Here is a 21107-nt window from a genome sequence, read left to right as displayed (position 1 = left end):
TCTGAAGATTTCAAATTGCATCTGTTTTTCTTCGTCTGAACTAGTGTTATTAAAAATGTAGGTTAGTAAGGTAAAATTAGGTAAAATTGGAAGTACATATGATGCATATCTACCTGTACCTAACCTACAGTAAGTTTTTTAAGATTGAATAAAGGCACAACAAGAACAACAACAGAGAGGTTGTATTAACATATGTAGGTATTGCAGGAAATTGGTCTACTGTTGGAATTGCATATTAATAACTTGTGCTGGATAAAACGGAAGCTTGCAGATGTGTCATATCAACCCCAAAGTGTTGAAGTAGTGCATTTACTTTTCTACATTGGTGATATAGTAGCCAAAATAACAATACCTTACAAGAGTTTAACCCTTTACGTGCTAAGGCAGCCGGTTGGCTACAGATTTGAGTAGTAATGGGGTTAGGTAGGAGGAAGAAGACCAGGGTACAGGTCAGTGTGAAGTTGTCTGACTTGCGCGGAACCTTACAGACGTTCTCGTCCCCGGAGAAGACTCGCCACGAACTGGAGCTCGCTCAGCTGGAGCAGAAGGAGCCAGAAGAGCGACACGAGTCCGCGGACAAGATGGTGGAACAGGTGGAGGCGATCAGGCGCAGCGAGGACAGGGGGCCGAAGTGGGTACAGACACTGGAGGAACTACAGGAGCTGGTCACACCTGGACTGGCACACCTGCAGTATCAGGGGCTGCACAAAGGTACAGGACATAACCCTGGTTCACCTTTATCCGTGGGGTAACCTATGTCTGTAGACTGGCTCACCTGCAGTATCAGGGGCTGCACAAAGGTATGGGTTCACCTTTATCTGTGGGGTAACCTATATCTGTAGACTGGCTCACCTGCAGTACCAGGGGCTGCACAAAGGTATGGGTTCACCTTTATCTGTGGGGTAACCTATATCTGTAGACTGGCTCACCTGCAGTACCAGGGGCTGCACAAAGGTACAGGATATAACGTTTGTTCACCTTTATTCGTGGGGTAACCTATATCCATAGACTGGCTCACCTGCAGTATCAGGGGCTGCACAAAGGTACGGAACATGACGCTGGTTCACCTTTATCCGTGGGGTGACCTATATCTGTTGTTTGTAAAAGTAGACTGGCTCACCTGCAGTACTAGGGGCTACACAAAGGTACGGGACATATACCTGGTTCACCTTTATCCGTGGGATAACCTATATCCATTGTTTATAAAAGTAGACTGGCATGCCTGCAGTACATGTATCAGTGGCTACATGAAGGTACAGGGTCACCTTTATCTGTGGGGTAACCTATATCCATTGTTTGTAAAAGTAGACTGGCTCACTTGCAGTACCAGGGGCTACACAAAGGTACAGGGTCACCTTTATCTGTGGGGTAACCTATATCCATTGTTTGTAAAAGTAGACTGGCTCACTTGCAGTACCAGGGGCTACACAAAGGTACAGGGTCACCTTTATCTGTGGGGTAACCTATATCCGTTGTTTGTAAAAGTAGACTGGCTCACCTGCAGTATCAGGGACTGCACAAAGGTACGGGTTTACCTTTATCTGTGGGGTAACCTATATCTGTTGTTTGTAAAAGTTAACTGGCACACCTGCAGTATCAGGGACTGCACAAAGGCACAGGTTTACCTTTATCCGTGGGGTAACCTATATCTGTTGTTTGTAAATACAAGGTATTTAGGGATATCAAGACAATGGATGGTGGTTTCAAACGGCAATATTTTCAAAATTATGCAATTTACACCTCTTGCATGTAGTGCCTTTCCCAAGGATAGAACTTTTAGACAGCCAAACGAGCGATTGCGATGATGTCACAGTTATGCACAGATGGGGCCCAATCATGGAAGACAAAAGAATAATTTACATATTAAGTTGTAATTCGATCTGCTAATTTAAGTGATAACAGTTGTAAATCTGGGAAGGCACCAGTTCTAGAATATCCCGGATAGAAACAAAAACAGTGATCACTTGTATGGCAGGGATCAAACCATTGACCTCTTGATTCCACAACGGCTGGCCTAACCACTTGACCATTTGCACAATGTTTTGACTATTGAATTTCTGACCATTTTGCAGACTATCTCAGCACCCTGTATGAGTGGACCCTGCATGGCCTGGAGATCGACACAGCCCTGACCCTGCCCATAGCCATAAACCTCAGGCTCCTGAAGGCTTCCATGAGGATGGTGGCTGCCCTGTGCGAGTGTGGGCCTGAGGTGGCTGCTGGCCTGATTGTGAGTCTAACTTTTAAACCATGCTTGCTTAGTAAATGCACTTAGATTACCCAATGTAGGTAAAAATTGGATGTAGACTGTAGGTGGACTTACTTGTGCCAGAAGGGGAGTTACTCCCACAGTGAGGCCTAGGGAAAAATGTTTTCTGTTTCCCTACCTACCTTAGAAAAACCAGCCGACCCTTGACTTCTTTTGGGGGTGGGCAGTGGAGTCACATAGCTTCCAGTTAGAATTTTAGCCTTCTTCCTTTTGAAATAAAAACACTGCTTGTCCTATAAATATATCCACTAAGCCCAAACTTAAAGCCTGACATTGAAAGACAAGTACTTTGTGGAAATGGTGTACAGTATAGAATCTCTATAATGCTTGATAACTAATTTTGAATAATGCAAATGTTTTCCCCTGATTTGTTTTTTGCAGAGAGCTGGAATCCAGGACAAACTGTTCACCCTGCTGTTTGCTGAACACATGTCATCCTCACTCAAGTTAGCTGCCATCAAAGGTTTGGATACATCACTTACTCTTCTCTTTTTTGCTGTAAATGTAACCTTAAAGGTAACAAAACAATGAGCCATAGCACTGGAATCACAAGTGATATGCAATTTTATATATTATAATCATCCTACATTGCAGTAACTGTTACATTTTTGTAGTTCTAAGAGTGACATTCAAAGTCCTTGTCTATGCATGTTTTTGCAACAGTTTTGGCATTTTTCATATCCAGTCCGGTTTTGAATAGTCGACTTTCCTTGTAATTTCTGACTTGCTTATATGTATGTTTATTGAAGTGACGTTCGCTGAGACATAGAAAAATCATACTGTATTATAATACCCTTGTAATGAGTACATTAGAGTTTTGTCTTACCACCCCTTGACAACAATGAACTAATCCTGAAGACTGTATTTTCTTCAGCCTTGGACAGTACCATTAGCTGTCAGGAGGGGGTGGAGAGGTTGTTAGGCTGGCACCAGGAGGAGGAGGAGGGAAAACCCTCCTCAGGATACCAGCAGCTTATAAACCTCATGCTGGGGGACCAGGTGGGTCTGGGGTTTGGTCCAGTTTTAGCTAATAAGCTAAACGAGTGAGTGAAGCGTATCTTTCACAGGTCAAGACAAGAAGGATAGACATTATACACATGTTCATTGTATCTTGATATTTGTCTAGCTTTAAGTTTCTTGTTGAGTGCAATGAACAGTGGACTGCCATTTGATGTTCTAGCAAAGAGTTGATAGCCAAATGTTCTCATTAATGTCTTGTGGCTCACTAGAAACTTGCGTACATGCCTCAAGACTTACACCTCATCCTGAATGTTAGACATTTGAAAAGCATTCACTTCAAGCACAAGTAATATGAACTCTCATAATTCCACTGGGTACCATAAGACTGCCACATAAAATGATAGTGTTATTGAGGCCTTCTGTAGAACACCTGCCGCATAGATATCTGAAATGTGCATAACTCATAGATTACTAATGCTGTATAAGTAGGTCTTTTTAAGTTTATTTTTTTTTAATGTTAGAGTCTTAGGACTCCTAGTGGAATGATGAGAGTTGGTGTTACATCTCATGGGGACTATGAGATATTTTTAAAGAGTTATACTTGAAGCACAAGTATGTTAGATCTTGATACATCATGTATGACAAACAATTTTTCAAAGTCTTGTCCCTTTGTTTCCAGACTGTGCGAGTGGTGACAGCAGCCACAGCCTTGGTGAGGAAGGCCAGTCTGTATGAGACCATCACTACACTACAGAGCACTGCAGACCAGTAAGTCTTACTGTTCCTGAACATTGAATGGGAGTCATTCTTTCCCACACTCTAGGATCTCCAGTCGAAATGTACTTATATACTATTTTGTATTGAGGATCTGGAAAATATTAGGCAATGCCAAATTGTTGGGGTAAAGCACCTAGATCTCATTAGACAAAAGAGGATTGAATTATTTCATTACTTTACCCAATAGAGTGAAGTATTGTCTTAGAATTGTCCATGTGTGTGTGTGTCTGTGTGAGTGTATGTGTAGGTATATGAGTCTGTTTGTCTTTGTGTGCATCTATGTGTGTGTGGCACTCAGCGGTGTAGTTTCTGTATGTCCTGCAAGAAGATGCCTCCTGCCATGAGCACTGAGGATGTGTTGAAGGGTTGAAGTCAGACATCTTTGATTGCCATGTTTAAAAGATTCTTGTTGAAGATGAAGAAATTTTTTAATAATCAACATCTGCTGTTTAGAAGTAAGCTCCTGCTAAAATGTTTGCTGTTTATTGTTCCCAGTATTGTAGAGACGACCCAGATTCCAGACCTAGAGACTGAGGGGAAAGTAGAGACGTCTGGCAAGACTGAAGACTCTGACAAGGCTGGTTTAAAGGTAAGGTACCCATTGGGTTTTGCCTTCTCTGTCATTATGTAAGAAAATCGTGGATGTAATTAGAAAGGTATAATTTGCAAGCAAATATCTGAACAAACTACTGCTCTATTTATTCCTACTCAGATACATTTAACACAATGTATATTGCAATGCATATAACATTTAACACAATATATGTGGTGACCAGACTTTCCAGCTCTGTCCTGTCACTTGCTACATAATGTAATCGAACCGCAGGGTGTCTGCTACTTTACCAGTAACTACAGTGATAACCGTCTGGTCCAGGTCATAGACCTTATCCTTTTCAGGGAAGAAGAGCACAATGAAACAGACCCAAAATACTATGTTTCCCTTCTGTGACAGTAAACATGCTTGAAGTGTTGATTTTACCCAATACCGAACCACTTCTGTTCCTCATGCCGCCATCTCTGATGGAATGTAAAACTAATCTCTTGTCTGTACCATTCCATCTCCATCAGGATGAGGATGAAGATGAGGATGTTGCCATGGATACGGCCATGTCTCCCCTGGAGCAGGTGCAGTACAGCGCCAACATGCAGGACATCGAGACTGTCATCAACTGTCTGGAGGAGCTCTGCACAATCGTGCGGGATGCAGTACACATTATTGTAAGCTTTTGTGTTATACACACCTCTTACTACCAACATGTAGTAGTTGTCAATCCTGACTGTCCATCACAATTGACAGTTCAACCAATGACAGCATAGCAGTTAGCTGTTTGACCAATGATAGCACGGCAGTAGGCTGTTTGACCAATGATAGAGTTGCTGCATGTCTGTTGAATATTTGAATCTTCAGTTTTTCTTTTGCACTTCCACCATTTGATGGGCTGGGCTATGGAATTAGTCCATATGAGCGATCGCTGTTGTTGTTTATATCCGGGGTATTGGGTGGTTGATGCCTACCAGGTCGTCAGTAGATCGGATTAAAAATTGACATTTAGATTAGCAGATCATATTACCGGTTAATATGTAAATCAATCGTTTGCCAAACACCTGCTTTTCGCCTACCGCTGCGTCATCTTGACATCATCGCGATCGCTCGTATTGTGTCTTTTCTACCTAGATTTAATGGACCCATTTGCTGACAAGACAGTCTCTGTCTAATCCATGAGAAACATTTGGTGTAACTGTAACTTAAATCCCAAATATTCAATGTTACAATTTTAAAGAATGATGTTTTCATTTTTCCTATCAAATGAGAGAATGTTAGAATCAAGATGGACTGGAAGATTTATTAAAGCTGCAAGAGATGATATAGTCTTGCACAGGAAATTGAAATCATTTATTAATGATATAAGGAGTTGCTGTGGTTGTAAGTTTCTTTCAATGTGCTAAGTGAAATATTTTTTCTCTCTGGCCAGGCCCAGCCCCACCCAAAAGCATTCCCCACCTCAGCTGTGCTAACAGGACACACCACTGTAGGAGACCCATACCCCGTCATCTACCATTACTTCACTACAAGGTAAGGTTGTTGCCATCTTCTCTTATTTTGTCCTCTTTCTGTTGAACAAATTATGTAGATAACAACAGATTTGACACCCATAGCCCAGATAAAGTAAAGTCCAAATTGTCTTCAGCTTGACTTTGGCTTAGCTTTGTTTTCTTTGGAATCCAAATTGTCTTCAGTCTGAATTGTCTTACAACCTTTCCTATTGGACATCTGAAATTGTCTTCATTCATAGTTAGAGTATAAAAGACCTGTTTCTTCCAGATCTCTTCAGTGTCACTGACGAAGGATAGTGGATTCTATCCGAAACGTCTGACCGTTTCAAAACCATATCCAGTTGCTTGAGTAACTATTTTTGGCGTAAAGTAAAGACTCACTCTATATTGCATTGGTATCAACACGGAACTTGAAGACCACCAAATAAAAAAATAGTAAACTAAAGAACTGTACTAAATATCCCTGATGCTCGCACACTTCAGATATCCAGGTGATCAAAACAATTTTGAAAAGGCCTTGATAACACCGTTTTTTGATGCCTTAGATTTGGAAATATGAGAGTAGACATTATATAGAGTAAAGAATTTTAATTGATAGAGTTTTGATCATCACTGCATGCTGCTGTTAAATTTGGTAAGCAACATATTTTTCGTGACATAACATTCTTTTATTCACAATTCATACACATCAGTTAGTCAGAATCAAATCTTTTCACGAGCTTCCCCTATTGGTCAGTTAGTCAAACTTGCCGAAGCTCGATGTTTCTGACAAAGGGAGAAGAGATGCTGCCACAGTGAGCATAGTTCAGTACCTAGAAGTGGTCAATGGCCTTGCACTGAGCAATCTTGTTTAAAAAAATGTATCCCTCCCTACCTCCTGTCCAGACGGTTGCTGGAGTGCCTGGTGGTCCTGGTGTCCTCCCCCAGTACTGCAGCCCACCCTGGGATCCTCAACGCCATCAAGGACCTCATGACACAGCTCATGCTCACTCAGAAAGGTGGGGGGAACTCTATACTTGTATGTGTGTATGCGCATGCGTGTGGGATTTTCTATGTGTGTGTGGGTGGGGGGGGGTATGTGTGTTAGATAATGTGTGTATTTGTTGGTCTATGTGTATTGTGGTGTGTGCATGTGTGGTGTGGTCAATGTGATTGTGTATGTGTATGAGGTGTGTATTGGTCATTGTGTAAGTAGTTGTGTGCATGTGAGGTGTGTAATGGTCAATATGTTTGTGTGTGTGTGTATTGATCAATTTGAGTATGTTGTCAATGTGTATGTGGTTGTGTGTGTGTGTGTGTATTGGTCAATGTGTGTGTGTGTTGATCAGTGTGTGTGTGTGTGTGTGTGTGTGTGTGTGTGTGTGTGTGTGAATGTCTCTGTGTATGTGTGTGTGTGTGTGTGTGTGAATGTCTGTGTGTGTGAGGTGTGTGTGTGTGAGGTGTGTATTGGTCAATGCGTAGGTGTATTGATCAGTGTAGGACTGTTGTACAACAATGTGTGTGTGCATAAATTGGATGTTTTCCCTGCAGTGATTGTCACTAACATACAGACTATAAACAAATGAACATGATATATATTTTGTCTTCCACAGGTCTGCTGTACCTGGCTTCCCAATATGAGACTGTCAATGTCCTCATCAGAGTCCTGACTCAGTCCACGGTAAGACACAAAAAATGAGTGCAAACATAGTGTTTTTGAATGCAACTCACAGCTTTTAATTATCAAACTTTATCTAATTTCTACAAAAGTTGCGACTTCATGATCATGTCCCAGATGCTGTGGTAGACGGGTACAGTGGGTACAGACACTACATTGAAAACAACAGTACTCAGACACTATTGGGGGTACGGACACTATTGGGGGTACGGACACTACTGGGGGTACGGACACAATTGGGTGTCCGGATACTACTGGGGTACGGACACTAATGGGTGTACGGACACAAATGGGGGTACGGACACTACAACAGACACTACAAGGGGTACAGACACTACAGGGGATACAGACACCTTAGTTAATACAGACACTACTGGGGTTATGGACTGTACAGGGGGTACAGACACTACAAGCGGTACAGACACTACTGGGAAGATGGAGACTATGGGGGGGTAAGGACACTACAGGGGATACAGGCACTTGAGGGTGTATGGACACTACAGGGGGTATGCCGTAATGGACACTACTGGGGGTACGGGCACTGCACGGGGTAAGGAAACTGCACGGGTATGGACACTACACAGGGGAGTTGAACACCACAGGGGGCATTGCCACTGTAGGTGGTACAGATACTACAAGTGCTATAAACAAGACCACCTTGCCACCTTAAATATTCTTGTCTTGTATTCTCCACCCAGGAGTATGACCGTGAAGACTCCAGTATGGACACCACGGCACAGGATCTGGGCCTGAAGCTGATCTACCATCTCCAGGCACTGCAGGCCATTGACCAGCTACAGGAGTGTATCAACAAAGGTGGGCAGAACTAGCCTGGGTACCGTCCGGATAGCAGTTGTTTGCTATACCCTTCAGGATATGCAGTTGTTTCTCTGTTATTCTGCTGGGAACCTTGACATCTGTAATGTCTGGAATCATCCAAATTTTGAAAGAGGGCACTAATTGGTCCTTACACATGAGCAAATTAAGGAATGAGTTCAAGTGCTCGTTCGAACAGGACTTCCAAAACCCTAAACGCCCTCTGTCAGCCTGTGGGAGGTCCTGTTGTCATTGAACGAGCACTCATTTATACATGCATATTCCTGTTCTTATGCGTAGGTTAATCCCTTTGTATCCACTGGAATGTTTGTATGTTTAGATGTAGCAGACCTTTCAAAAGTTGTTGTCCTTTTGTTGTGTCCATAACGATTGCTGCAATGACTTGTTTGAACTTATCACATAGCATATTTTTCTGTCTGAACTGTCTGATATGAAGTCTGCTGTGCTGTTGTCCTCTGTAGGTTGTATCACCCAGGGTGAGCTGGACAGTGCAGAACTCCTGAGCACACTCCACACCATGTTCTCTATGACATTCACTTCTCTAGGTCAGTCAAATCTTTTTCAATCATACATTATCATACAAGTAACAGCCATTAAGCCAAATGCCTGGCAACATTGAAAGCGAAAATTTATATCTAGATGTATGGAAATCTACAAAATGAAGAAATTGACCAGGTAAATTGTGTAGGCCTTAGCCAGCAGTTTAGACCCTTGTATACATGCCTTAGCTTGTACATTGTACATGCTAGAGATTTCTGATGTTACATTACTGGTCAAATGGTGAATATGGTGAACAATGGTTAAGAACTCTTGTGGCAATTTTTACATGCCAAACTGTCTTGACAATTGTTTGTTTCCCAACAGGTCGATCCTCTTTTGTCCATGTGTTGGGGCTGGAGACAAACCTGACGTGTCTACTGGCATTCGTAGAGTCTACTGGTAAGGCTACATCAGACAGGAACAACATGGTTCACTCACTCACTCACTATTACAAAACAGTAGCCCTCCGGCATAGCACACCATCGATGTCTAGTACAATATTTCATTAACCTTTAGCATGCTGAAGTAGCTATTTGACTACCAACTCTCTACTGGTTACAGGGATATGGTTAAAAGAGATTTCACTCCTGTCATACCTTCACATTTAATTGCAAACTTCTCACTTTGTCACTCTGATGCCTTTGGCCAACGGCCTGTAAGTTGTCATGGGTTCAGGACTCAAAATACCACCTGCATATGCAGGTTAGTGCAGGTAAAATTGAAGCTGTGCAGGTATTTCTGGTGTCTACCTGCACCTAACCTGTACTGGTCCATGTACTGGGTTTTATACATAAACCTCCTATGATGTAGGTGTGCATGGATTGTTATTACATGTAGCTGCATTGATAAAGTATGGAAGAAATAATAGCAATGCATGGTTTCTGAACAATTTCAATATGATTCATAATTCTTAAGTTCTGAGTGGAGCTGGTAAAATTTGTATGCAGGCATGCACAAAAAAGTATTTGAGCCCTAGGGTTACACTTTTCAATAATTTTTGAAGAAGTTTGTGGATTGGGTTTCTTTTGAATTGCAAGTCTAGTGTATTCTTGGTGTATCATTTCTGTTGTGTTTCCTAACAGTGATTTGAGATGTGGTAAAAAGATAAACATATTACTCTTTTCCAGGTGATGAAGACACGGACAACAACCTGCGGAAGTCGGTGTGTTTTAAGTACGCCTGTGTGCTCCTGCTGCTGACTGTGCAGGGCTCAGACAATGTGGACATGCTGGAGAAATATGCACAGAGACTGCTGACAGTCTGCGAGCAAGGTAGGAGACTACTTAGAAAAGTTTAAAATACACCATGGCACTTTCTTCAGTTGCATCTTGGGAAGTGCGACATTTAGTTGTGTGAGATAATATAGATCTTTAAATGTTTGCATTTTGTTTGCTGCGACCTCTCCTGCAAATTCAGGATAAATTTGCCATGCATTTTCAATGCAAAACTACTGCACTGAATGTACGGAAATTTTTCAACCAGGAACTTAAAACACAGCGAAAACCCCTTTCCAATATTGCCATCAAATAAAGTCCCAGAGAAAATAAATGTGTTTGCAGTAGTCTTTGAACTGGATTTCTGAGATTTTTCCAGCCAACGAGGGAAATGGAAAGGGAACGTTAACATTCAAATGTTTCCCCTGAAAGGGCAACAATGTGGAAAAAGTATCCAGGACCAAACTATCCAGTGGATACCATAGATATTGCAGTTAAAAGAACCAACACTGATGGTTAACCAATGAAGAAAACAACCATCATAAAAGAAACTGATAGGTTCTTCTATCAAAAACCGTTAATCCATTTTCTACCTCTTTGCAGCTCCTGAAGCGAACCCCAAACTGCTAGACATCAGGAAGTGGCTGCAGCCTGTGAAGGGTCTGACCTTTGACCTGTCGTCCATCTGTGGCCTGGTGGAGCTGGTCAAGGTGGGGTCGGATGAGCTGGACCTGAACCGGCTGAACGTGGTGGGGCCGTCTGTCACCACCTCACTCCGCATCCTCAAACACCTCTGCTGTCCACCAGCGAATGCACACTGTACGGGCCTTGTGTACTTTTGATATTGAAGTAACTGAAATTTACAGGAAATTTGTAGATAGTATCTCAATGAGCAGACTGCAGTAACTCCTGGGAGAGCTTTGTGACTTACTGTTAATGCATTTAAGTTCGCGGGGATTTAATTTCGCAGTAGCGGGAAAAATGACTTTTCGCGGTGGATTTAATTTTGGGGTAACACCATAGACTGCAATCTTATACCATAAAAGAACATTAATCCACCGCGAACATTTCTGCATTTACAGTATATTAGGTGATGAGAGTCATGAAAAAAGCATCATATTCTGTAACATCATGGATGGAGTGAAAAATCTTGCATTTGCTTGCAAATGTTGGCTTTTGAGTTTATACATCAGTATCTACATGCATTTACTTGTGAAAATCCTTTAGATGGTAGTAGCAAACATGACTGTATTAACTTCTTCAATGTTGTAGGTGGGCAGAAAGACCTGAAGTGGAATCTGTCTGTCATCCAACTTTTCTCTGCCAATGCTATGGAGATATTCATCATCATGCTACAGGTAAGCCCCATGTAGGCCCTTCTACAGAATGCAAACTGTTGAATCATAAGTGTTGTTTTATATTTTGCTTGGTTGTAGTGTCTGATATGATCTAATAAACTTGTTGAAAAGAGTTAGACTTTCCAAGGCATGTTGAGCCTGTATAAAAGGTGGCAGATATTTTTTTTATGCTAACCTAGATGAAGATACATATCTGCATACAAGCTAAAAGATTTTATTTATTTCTCAACTTTAGAAGCTGGGAACAGCCCTGCTGCACCCCTGGCGCAGGGGGCACCCACATCCTGGCACTCAGGCTGCCATGGTGATCTCCATGGTAACATCAGCTCTAGCTGTCGTCAAGACGATGCTTGCAGAGCTGCTCGGTAGTGGTTCTGTCCAGGTGAGGTGAAGCTTTCCTGTTTCCATGCAGACTTGAAGAAAGAAATAAGAAGAACAAAATGTGTCCAATTTGCTTATTTTCAAATTTGATACTAGTTAAATTTCACAATAATCTAAATGATTTAATTACGGGTTTGTTAACCCCCTTCCTTGTTGAGGTAGCTCTTTGATGTCATATTTATGTTGGTTACATACAATATAGTTAGGCAGTAGGGAGAAGGTTAAGTCAGATGAATCTGATACCTTGCCATTATTGTGTGTAGTAAATTTATTGTGATCCCTAAGCTTTGAGCTATTGTAGCTGAAAGAAATTGCCTGTGTTTTTATTTTACTGTAGATTTATTCATTTTTGCAGGGACTTGATTGAAGAAGACGGGTGGTAGATGGGGAAAGGAGGGTTTTATGGTTCAAGGTTGAAAAAATTCTGTAACAGTATACATATTAAAAATGCATAGCTTGTCATCATGAATTTGTAGTGAAGCGGTCACTGAGAAAATGATCGATAACTAGGAAAATGAAAACACCGTGAACATTTCAATTTCTGGTTACGGTATCCCTTTCTTTCCTGTGTCCCAGTTCCGAGATGTACGGTTGCTGAAGTCACTACTGACGCTCCACACGGTGTTGTGTTCCGCCCCCACCACCGGGACCTTCATCCAGGAGACACAGCGCGTACAGACGGACATCATCGACGTGTTCCTCACCTTCACACAGCCTCCTGTCACTCAGAAGTCTGACAGTGAAGAAGGTGGGAGGGAAGATATCAAATTCATTTGTACACCGATACTTTGAGGACAGAGAGGATGAAAGGATATTGATTGTGAAACATAATTTTGTTCAGATGTTTGAGCTTAGATTTATGCCCCATCCTGTGACTCAATGATTCATTTTTCACAGACTTCTGACTCCTTTCCTATCAGTAAGGAAGCACATAATGTACAAATATCTGTTGTTTTAAAAATAGTGTATTTGGGGATATTAAGTTGATGGATAGTGGTTTCAACTTGTAATATTCTCAGTTTAATAGAATATTGAAAATATTGCAGTTGACTTGAAGACCCTAAATACCCATTTTTTCAAAACAATAGGTATAGGTTACCCCGCGACTAAAGGTGAACTGACCACCAGAGAAAGGGAGTGTGTGAAGTACTAGAGCAGGAAAGTTTAGTGATGACACGAATGAAGAAGAAGAAGCGTTGCAAATGTACCAACCTGATAAACTTGTTTATGGAGGCTTGAGTACTAGTGATTATTTTCCACTTGCAGCCTTGGCTAACACCACCTGGTCCATGATGCTGAAGGAGGTGCTACAGTACATCATGTCTGCACCAGAGGCCTTCCTGGGGGGGCTCACCATGCTGTCTGAGCTGCTGCCACTGCCCCTGCCCATGGGGGCTCGGGAGGTGGGGAGCCTTTTGCTCATTTTACTGTAGATTTTGGAATGTTTGCATTATTTTTGTGGTTTTTGCACTTCTCCACCGTGATGTAATACATGGTGATTTTTCATTCCATTGTATTACTAGTAAGTAGTACCGAGTTGTCTTAACTGCAAACTTCTAGCCCCTTTCCCATCCTACTTTAGAATGAAGTCTCTGTGAGAATAAATGAATGTAGAGTTTATTTTGGACTGTTATTTTCCATCTTTCATTTCATTTTAGTTTGATCTTTTTTTGGTATCAAGTGGAAAGCATTTCACCTTGTTTCTGGATAATGTGTCCCAAGTTATTACCTCACTTTGTTTATTGTTGACTTGTTTATAATGATTCACCACATGCGGAAAAGGGTAAGAGAACAGGTGAACCTCACCTTTACTGGCATTTGCCCAATCTATAACTGTCATGAAGGTGATAACTGATATTCAAAGTTTGAAATTTAAGTGATTTTCTTCAGGAGAAGTTATACGTGTACAAGCTATTCTCATAGCTACAAGCAAAGTGTACAACAATGTCATGTTGAGTGGAACATACTCCTACACATCTAACTCCTGTTTTGTGTAAATGTTTTCCCCAGTCCCTGTCACCAGATGACGTGGTGTTAGCCCTGAACAACCGTAAACTGTGGAGTGCCTACCTCCACATCCACAGCAGTGAGCTGCAGCAGGTCATCAAAGCACTGGCAGGTCAGACAGCTGTGCTAGTTCTTGTTATTAGATTGTCAGATTACTACAGCATCTAAGGATACTCTTTGAATTCTTATTCTTCAGTCTGATCTTAGCTTTTCAGAGTGAAAATTTGTAGTCTGACATTGTCAGTAGCATGCCAGAAGGGTATTTTGCTGCTAACTTGCCATTTATAAATTCTATAAAGTTATTTGATATGTTGCAATGAAAGGAAATGAAAAATGTCACTTAAGCTCACTGAAAAATTGAAGTCTACCAATCTACTAAGTACTAAAATTTCAGTCTGCCACTAACATGCATTGGCATAATACCGGTCATAAGCCTTATACCGGTCGATTAAAAATAGTGGAACTTAAAGAGATCTACACATGCAACAATAGTTATTTCTGAGGTATGAACACTTCAGACATCTAGGTGTCCAATACATAATTTACAAAGCATCGATAACAATGCATTCGAAGACAACAAGGCCAAAAGTTTTCAGGTCATTTTCGGGGCAGGCGAGCTCGTCGTGGGACAAACACACTGTCACGTTCATCGCCAGATTTGTAGATAATAATCACATGTGCTCACGGCACAAGACGAGCATGATTCAACAGCAATCTTGAATTTCTTTTGGTGACCTACAACTCGTGTAAAAGTGTGAGGAACCGTTGCATTATCGCCCGGATCTACGGCTGAATGGGTCAAATTGAACGTACGCCGCCATTTTCCCGCCATTTTTAATGCTACGGCCAGCAGTAAAGTTTTACGTCATAGCGGTTGTGACGGACCAAAATTAAATGAAAATTCTTGTCAGTATACGCCCATTTTCTCATGACTTTTTGGATGCTCATGCAGATTTTTGTTTTGTGCAACTACTAACAGGAAAGAAAGGAACAACAGAGGATGTATAAAGGTACATAGCGGCAGTTAATTGTGCCATGTTTCGTTCGGCCGGTATAGTGCACCCCCTTCCAACCACGCGCCCGTTCTCCGTGCAATTCCGCGGTGTGTTCCAATTACGATATTATGTTTTTAGCAGGACCAGAGAGACAAAATAATTTACACAGAAGAAGTGGCAAAGGTAAGCTGTAACAGCAACATGTAACTGGAGAAAATGATGCGTTGATCATTTGCCAAATTAGCATTGCTTGAGAAATTGCAGTAAACCGACCGGTATTATGCCAATGGATGTTACTACTACTACTACAACTGCTGCTAGTCTTCCATAGTGGTAGACAAATGCTATGTACAGTATGCAGAGTTTGAATGCGCAGTAGGAATTCTTGCTCTTTCTTGATGAATGCAATTAATGATGGATCATAGACACATGGAATGTAGGTGTGAATGAAGAGGCCTCAGCCTTCCTGTTCAGAAACAGGGTCGTTGACCACTGAACTCCCTCCTGTGTTACTTGTTGACAGGTTCAGGCTGTTCGCAGCTGCAGCAGCTGCTGAAGCGGGTGTGCTGGCAGATGGCTGACTTGGCTGCACCCACCTCCCTCATGGTTGTACGGTGAGCCACCAGACTTCACCTGGAAATATTTCAGCTGTTAACCGTTGTACATTGCATTAGCCCATGTTGTACCATCTGTCAACATCAGGGGCATTACCAGTGGAAGGGCTGCTCAAAGCATGTATATGATTTAGTCATTATGATAGTAACTGTTGTATTAGGTACTTGTTGTTACTGCCCCCCTCCCCAGTAGGGCTCTGTGTTTTGATGTGATTCTGTAGGTTGTCATATTTGCTTTAGCCATTGGTTGATTCATGCCTACATATAAATAGCAGATGGTTGGATGACTTGTTTTTCTTTCTCTTTTGTCAATCTTTCTTTTGTTATTTTTCGTGTGGATTGATTTAGCACAGTTGTTGCACAATTGGTATATTAGGTCTTCAGAATAGAGACATTTAATGGTAGCTTTAGAAGACTTGAATACTGGTTTTCTGATCATAGGGTAACATTTTGACCTTATATACACCACTTCTATAGTATACCTATATTATGGTTTTCAACAATCAAAAAAAATGTCAGAAGAAGTATAAATTGGAACTGCTAGGTAGGAAAAAGTAACATAGGTAGGAAGATGGGCTAAAATTGCTGACAATGTTTTTTGTTTTCCTATAGTTCATTGTTTGACATTGTACTGGAGTCCATCAATGCCAACGAGAAGGGTCGAGAGGAGAGCCGGCCCGTGGACAAGCCGTGTTCCGCAAACACCCTGCGTCTGCTTGAACTGGTGGAAGACCTGATGTCCCAGGCTCCCATCAAGGCACCTGCTCTACACCTCCTCAGGAGTGGGTCAGTATGCATGTTTTGTTTCACATAACAGCTTAACCGCAGTTGGGTGTAACACACCAGTTTTGTACAGTAAGTACAAGCTGTGTAAGACAGAGCTGTGAGGTTTTGATCCACTCACACTGGAATAAAACTGCATGTGGATAGCCTCTTTTGGACCCCTCACTGTACTCTCCAAGCAGAGGTCGAATCGCGCAGATATGTAGTCGAAAAAATTACACTCGCGCTCTTCCTACCTCTGCCACAGAACGCATAAGGGCGGAGATATCCTTTCAAAATCCGTGTTAGAACTCCGCCCTCCGAAGCATAAAGAGATCGTTAGCCAAATAGTTTTACTGCCCCGGATTAACTCGCACCCGGCACATGTTCAGCGGCCCGCGCCAGCACCCGCTGCGATCTCTATTCACTGACAACAATAGCGACGTCATTCTTTTCCGCCAGATTGAAAGCATCATAACGTAACGTTAACTTTCTACACCTGATAAAATATTTTTTTTTACAAAAATTACAAATATGCATTACCTGTGTATACATGTATTATTCAGTCAACAAATAAATGTACTAATGTAAGCACCGTAAATATCCTATAATGAAAAAAAGGAGTTAATTTATGTCAACGTTTACGTTTGCATGCGGTTATCTGAAGAAAATGGCGAGCGTGTGTTTGGTAGTTTGGACAAGTTAGGTCAACTTTAACTGGACAAATCTCGCCCTGAACTTCTGTTTGAAAGCTGAACTGACTCACGCGCGGTTGTAAGGCTTTTCTAGATCGTGGGACACAAGTGATGGCTCGATTTGACTGAGCCACGACTGATTTTGTTGTGTTGTTGTGTTGTGTTACTGAACTTACTCTGATCAGCGCGGACAGCAAGTACTACAAAAATGTAGTTTGACTCATTATTAGATCGCATAAAACTGCGGCCGTTTCGCCGTTTCGAGTTCTTCAATGGCACACGAGGAGAGAATCAAAAGAAGGTACCCGACTCCTGGCAGACAGGAAATGTCCCGCGGCGCGCTGTCGGCGCGCTGTCGGAGCGCGGCAGAAACCCTAAACTCCCGGCGCAGACTTAGCACCTAGGTACAAAACGCACTGAATGTGTCAAAGTGATTAGATTTAATAGCCTTGTACTGTTCCGTTCTGTGGCAGAGGTAGGAAGAGCGCGAGTGTAATTTTTTCGACTACAGTACTATATCTGCGCGATTCGACCTCTGCTTGGAGAGTACCCTCACTGGACATTGCAAACAGTTATCAGATCTCAACAGCCATTAGAAACCCAAGAGCTATTAGAAACATTGCATAGTTCTTGAAAAGTCAGGCATAAACCCAATAGCTATTGGAAACATTGTATATAGTTCTTGAAAAGTCAGGCAGGGCTGCAAAGGGTGCTAGTATTAGTTGTAAAAGGTAGCATGCAACTGTGTAGGTGTGCTTAGATGGGTGTTTTCTTCCTTACAACCCTGCAGAGCCAAGTGTGATGAGAAGTACCTGGACCTGCTGTACTTCCTGTGTCTGCTGATGAACGTGGTGTCTGACCAGCAGAACCACCTCCAGGCTCAAGACTGTGTCGTGGTAGGTGGTCAGAAAATCTCCCTCAACTGTTTTTCACGTATTTCAGCTATTTGACAATTCACATCATCAACACCTTAACAATGATGAAAAAAAGAAATTCATGGATGGCAGTGGTTTGCGTTTTTTGCTGTACAAAGTTTTTTAATCACGAAAAAGAAAAGTCCTTACTATGATTTGACTTTCATTTAATCTTGAATGTTGTTGTTTCCTGTCCAGTCTATTTTCCAGTCTCTGTGTGATCCAGACATCACTCTAACATCTCCAGAGAGTGGGGCATCATTACTTGAACAGGTACACACTTGTGAAGCTATGTTGTGAACAAATGAAAACTCTAGTATAAGCACTAAATATTATTTTGCTATCAGGTACATGTGCATGATTTGGAAGGTTCAATTAGTTGGTTCAGTTCAGGTTTAAGTTTTGTGAACTGGAATGGTCAAGTCATTTTGCTACAATTTTTTTCAGATTCCATTAAAAAAAGGCACTGGTATTAGCATAGCTTCATGTAGTAAAGCTCACTACTTATAGACATGTATCAGCCATTCCTACCTACATACTTAGAATTATATGTACTTCCTTGGCAGATAAGCCTTTGGATTAAACCGAAGTACAACATTGAGCTTACAATAATTGTAGAATGATATAAGCCCAGGATATTTTCTGAAGTTTTTTTGTATCAGTCCAGTAGGTGAAATCATGATGTTGTGTATTGGGTGATGTTAACATTTATGACTCTCTTCCTGTAAATTTTATCATTCACTGATTTCAAACCAACCAATCAAAACCCTAATCAGAAAATGAAACCCAATCAAACGTTGCAGCTGGCAAACTCGTTACCTGGTAAGGACCACCTGCTGTCCATCTGCACCACCCTACTGGACCATGTCAGCAGTGAGGAGCAGACCTTTGGGACCATTCTACAGGCTCTCCGTACCATTGTCATGCTGTCTGAACACGACTACGGCTTCTATACACTCAAGAGGTAAGGAGGACAGGATAAAAGATTAACCGTAAGCCCCTAAGTCTAAGTCTAAGTAAGTAAGTAAGGTACCCATCCTACTTAAAATCTGAATCATCACCTTGAAGCCCAAACAAATTTTAGTTTTGTGGTGAATGACTGCATGAGCGGAAACAAGGTTAAACAAATCTTACCTGCCCAATTCAATATAGGTGTACATGTACATGTAAATGGCTACCTGACTAAAGTTGGGGAGATATAAGGCCGTGGAAGGAGAGGAATGGGCTTTGCCTTCCAAAACACTGCCCTTGTAGGTTTTCAGGCTGAAGACCTTTACCCTTTTGCTTTTCTTCTACTCCCCACAGTGCCCTAAAAAAGAGCACTGACTGCTTGTACAAGCTGTTGAAGAGACTAGCCTCGACCTTCAACAAGGACAATGCTGACCACCTGGCCGTCATCTCCACAACCTTTGAACTCCTGCGCGTGCTGCTGACGATCGATGAGGAGATGGGGGCGGCGGTGCGGACCATGGTGCTGAGTGGGGGGGAGATGAGGGAGCTGCTGAACTGGTCTGACGAGCCAGAGTACCCGCTGCACAGTCTGGAGAAACATCTGACTGTGAGTTTTCTTTGCTTTTTATTTTGTCTGTGTATGGAGCAGGGTTGTAGCCAGCACCCGTCATTCCGTCAATTTTGTAGCTGGGGATGGAACAAAATTTTGCCCTTTCCGTCCTCTGTGACGGACAAAAATCGATATGTAAAGATACAATAAAACTGTCTCCTTTGTGTAATTTTTCACCAAAACAAATGCCATTGGACAGTGTAGTCTACCAGCAAAGTTTACACCTCAAAATGCAGGAAATAGTGTTTCGGGGCTAGGGGCTAGATTTCAAAATTATCCGGGGAGTATGCCCCCGGATCCCCCTAGGAACATTGCGCCTATAGGATTCAAAATCAAGGGGACAGAAAATGATTTCAGGCTGGCTACAACCCTGGTATGGAGGTTTTGATTTCCTTTAATGTGTATATCTTTCTGCCTGTTTATTTGTGTTTCTGCAGTCAATTCAATGCTAATCATAGAAACATCTCTGATGTACATACATGACCTTGTCCTAATATCCCAATCTTAGGAGTGCTGTAAGGAAGATGAGAGCCTGGAGAGCCTGATGGAGGCTACAGTAAACCTCCGGCAGTCCATACAGGCTTCTGAGGAGCAGGAACTGCCCAAAGGTACTTACATAAAGAACAAAAAACGTGGGAGGAAATAGCCATGTAACTAGCAAGTGTTTATCCAGTAATGCCGTTATTGACACGACATGTGGATATACTTGTAATTCTATCATCTGGAAAAAGGTTAACTGGTATGGGTAATTCTAAATACATTTTGTGTAGAATGAAAGATGAATGTGTAACCCAAAAAAGAAGAAGCCAAACTACTGTAAATGCATTTAAGTTTGCAGGGATTTATGTTCGCGGTAGCAGGAAAATGGAGTGTTCGCGGTGATTTTAAGTTCGCTGTGAATTGGCTACCGCAAAAACTGCGAACATTAAACCACCATGAACGTTTCTGCATTTACTGTACTTTATACAAAATGGTGATTGATTGCATATTATCACTGACTAGATGAGGCTACATGCATGGGAACTTAAGAATCTACCTTTCACAGATTGATGCTGATCAGAAGATATGATCCTCTTCTTCCCCACAGAACCCGAGGAGCCAGCACTACCGTCCCCAGAACAGACCACGGACCCATCACACCTAACCTAACTTTTGCACATCTATCTGCAAGCGTTCTTTAAAACTATCAAGAGAAGATAGATACAAACTTGTGAACTAAATAAAGTAACTTTCACAGATTGATGCTGATCAGAAGATATCCTCATATTCCCCACAGAACCCGAGGAACCAGCACTACCGTCCCCAGAACAGATCACGGACCAGTTTAACTCCCGCGCCATCTACCTGGTGGGGGATGAGTACGACGAGCGCTCCGTCAGCCCCACCTTCTGGCTGTCCTCTCCTCCTCCTGAGGATGCTGATATTGAAGCTGACATGGTAGGAAATTCACACACACGATAGCTGTATCCCAAGGCTTCTATTTAGCATGTTTAGATAGTGGTCCTGATTGA

The 21107-nt window shown here is 42.0% G+C and overlaps 1 protein-coding gene across 7 annotated transcripts in view; it reads left to right on the top strand.

The window, feature by feature from the left end:
• LOC118416986 (protein virilizer homolog) overlaps positions 1 to 21107 on the top strand; it is an 82494-nt gene that overhangs the window by 4721 nt on the left and 56666 nt on the right. For 6 of the 7 annotated variants that reach the window (XM_035822288.1, XM_035822286.1, XM_035822287.1 and 3 more), the window contains exons 8-35: positions 489 to 711; positions 2073 to 2230; positions 2651 to 2732; positions 3144 to 3268; positions 3909 to 3997; positions 4502 to 4595; positions 5075 to 5224; positions 5980 to 6080; positions 6947 to 7059; positions 7654 to 7721; positions 8417 to 8534; positions 9017 to 9100; positions 9420 to 9494; positions 10223 to 10366; positions 10913 to 11128; positions 11582 to 11667; positions 11903 to 12049; positions 12625 to 12796; positions 13315 to 13451; positions 14059 to 14167; positions 15574 to 15664; positions 16277 to 16450; positions 17912 to 18017; positions 18234 to 18308; positions 18812 to 18999; positions 19341 to 19593; positions 20105 to 20204; positions 20873 to 21033. In XM_035822288.1, the coding sequence (XP_035678181.1) occupies positions 489 to 711; positions 2073 to 2230; positions 2651 to 2732; positions 3144 to 3268; positions 3909 to 3997; positions 4502 to 4595; positions 5075 to 5224; positions 5980 to 6080; positions 6947 to 7059; positions 7654 to 7721; positions 8417 to 8534; positions 9017 to 9100; positions 9420 to 9494; positions 10223 to 10366; positions 10913 to 11128; positions 11582 to 11667; positions 11903 to 12049; positions 12625 to 12796; positions 13315 to 13451; positions 14059 to 14167; positions 15574 to 15664; positions 16277 to 16450; positions 17912 to 18017; positions 18234 to 18308; positions 18812 to 18999; positions 19341 to 19593; positions 20105 to 20204; positions 20873 to 21033 (3639 nt within the window). The remainder of the gene's footprint in view (positions 1 to 488; positions 712 to 2072; positions 2231 to 2650; positions 2733 to 3143; positions 3269 to 3908; positions 3998 to 4501; positions 4596 to 5074; positions 5225 to 5979; positions 6081 to 6946; positions 7060 to 7653; positions 7722 to 8416; positions 8535 to 9016; positions 9101 to 9419; positions 9495 to 10222; positions 10367 to 10912; positions 11129 to 11581; positions 11668 to 11902; positions 12050 to 12624; positions 12797 to 13314; positions 13452 to 14058; positions 14168 to 15573; positions 15665 to 16276; positions 16451 to 17911; positions 18018 to 18233; positions 18309 to 18811; positions 19000 to 19340; positions 19594 to 20104; positions 20205 to 20872; positions 21034 to 21107) is intronic. The other variant, XM_035822284.1, reaches the window with a different exon arrangement.

Source organism: Branchiostoma floridae, chromosome 6 (genome assembly GCF_000003815.2).
Source record: "Branchiostoma floridae strain S238N-H82 chromosome 6, Bfl_VNyyK, whole genome shotgun sequence".
In the NCBI taxonomy this organism is placed as follows: Eukaryota; Metazoa; Chordata; class Leptocardii; order Amphioxiformes; family Branchiostomatidae; genus Branchiostoma; species Branchiostoma floridae.
This window is presented reverse-complemented; position numbering and strand designations above follow the sequence as displayed.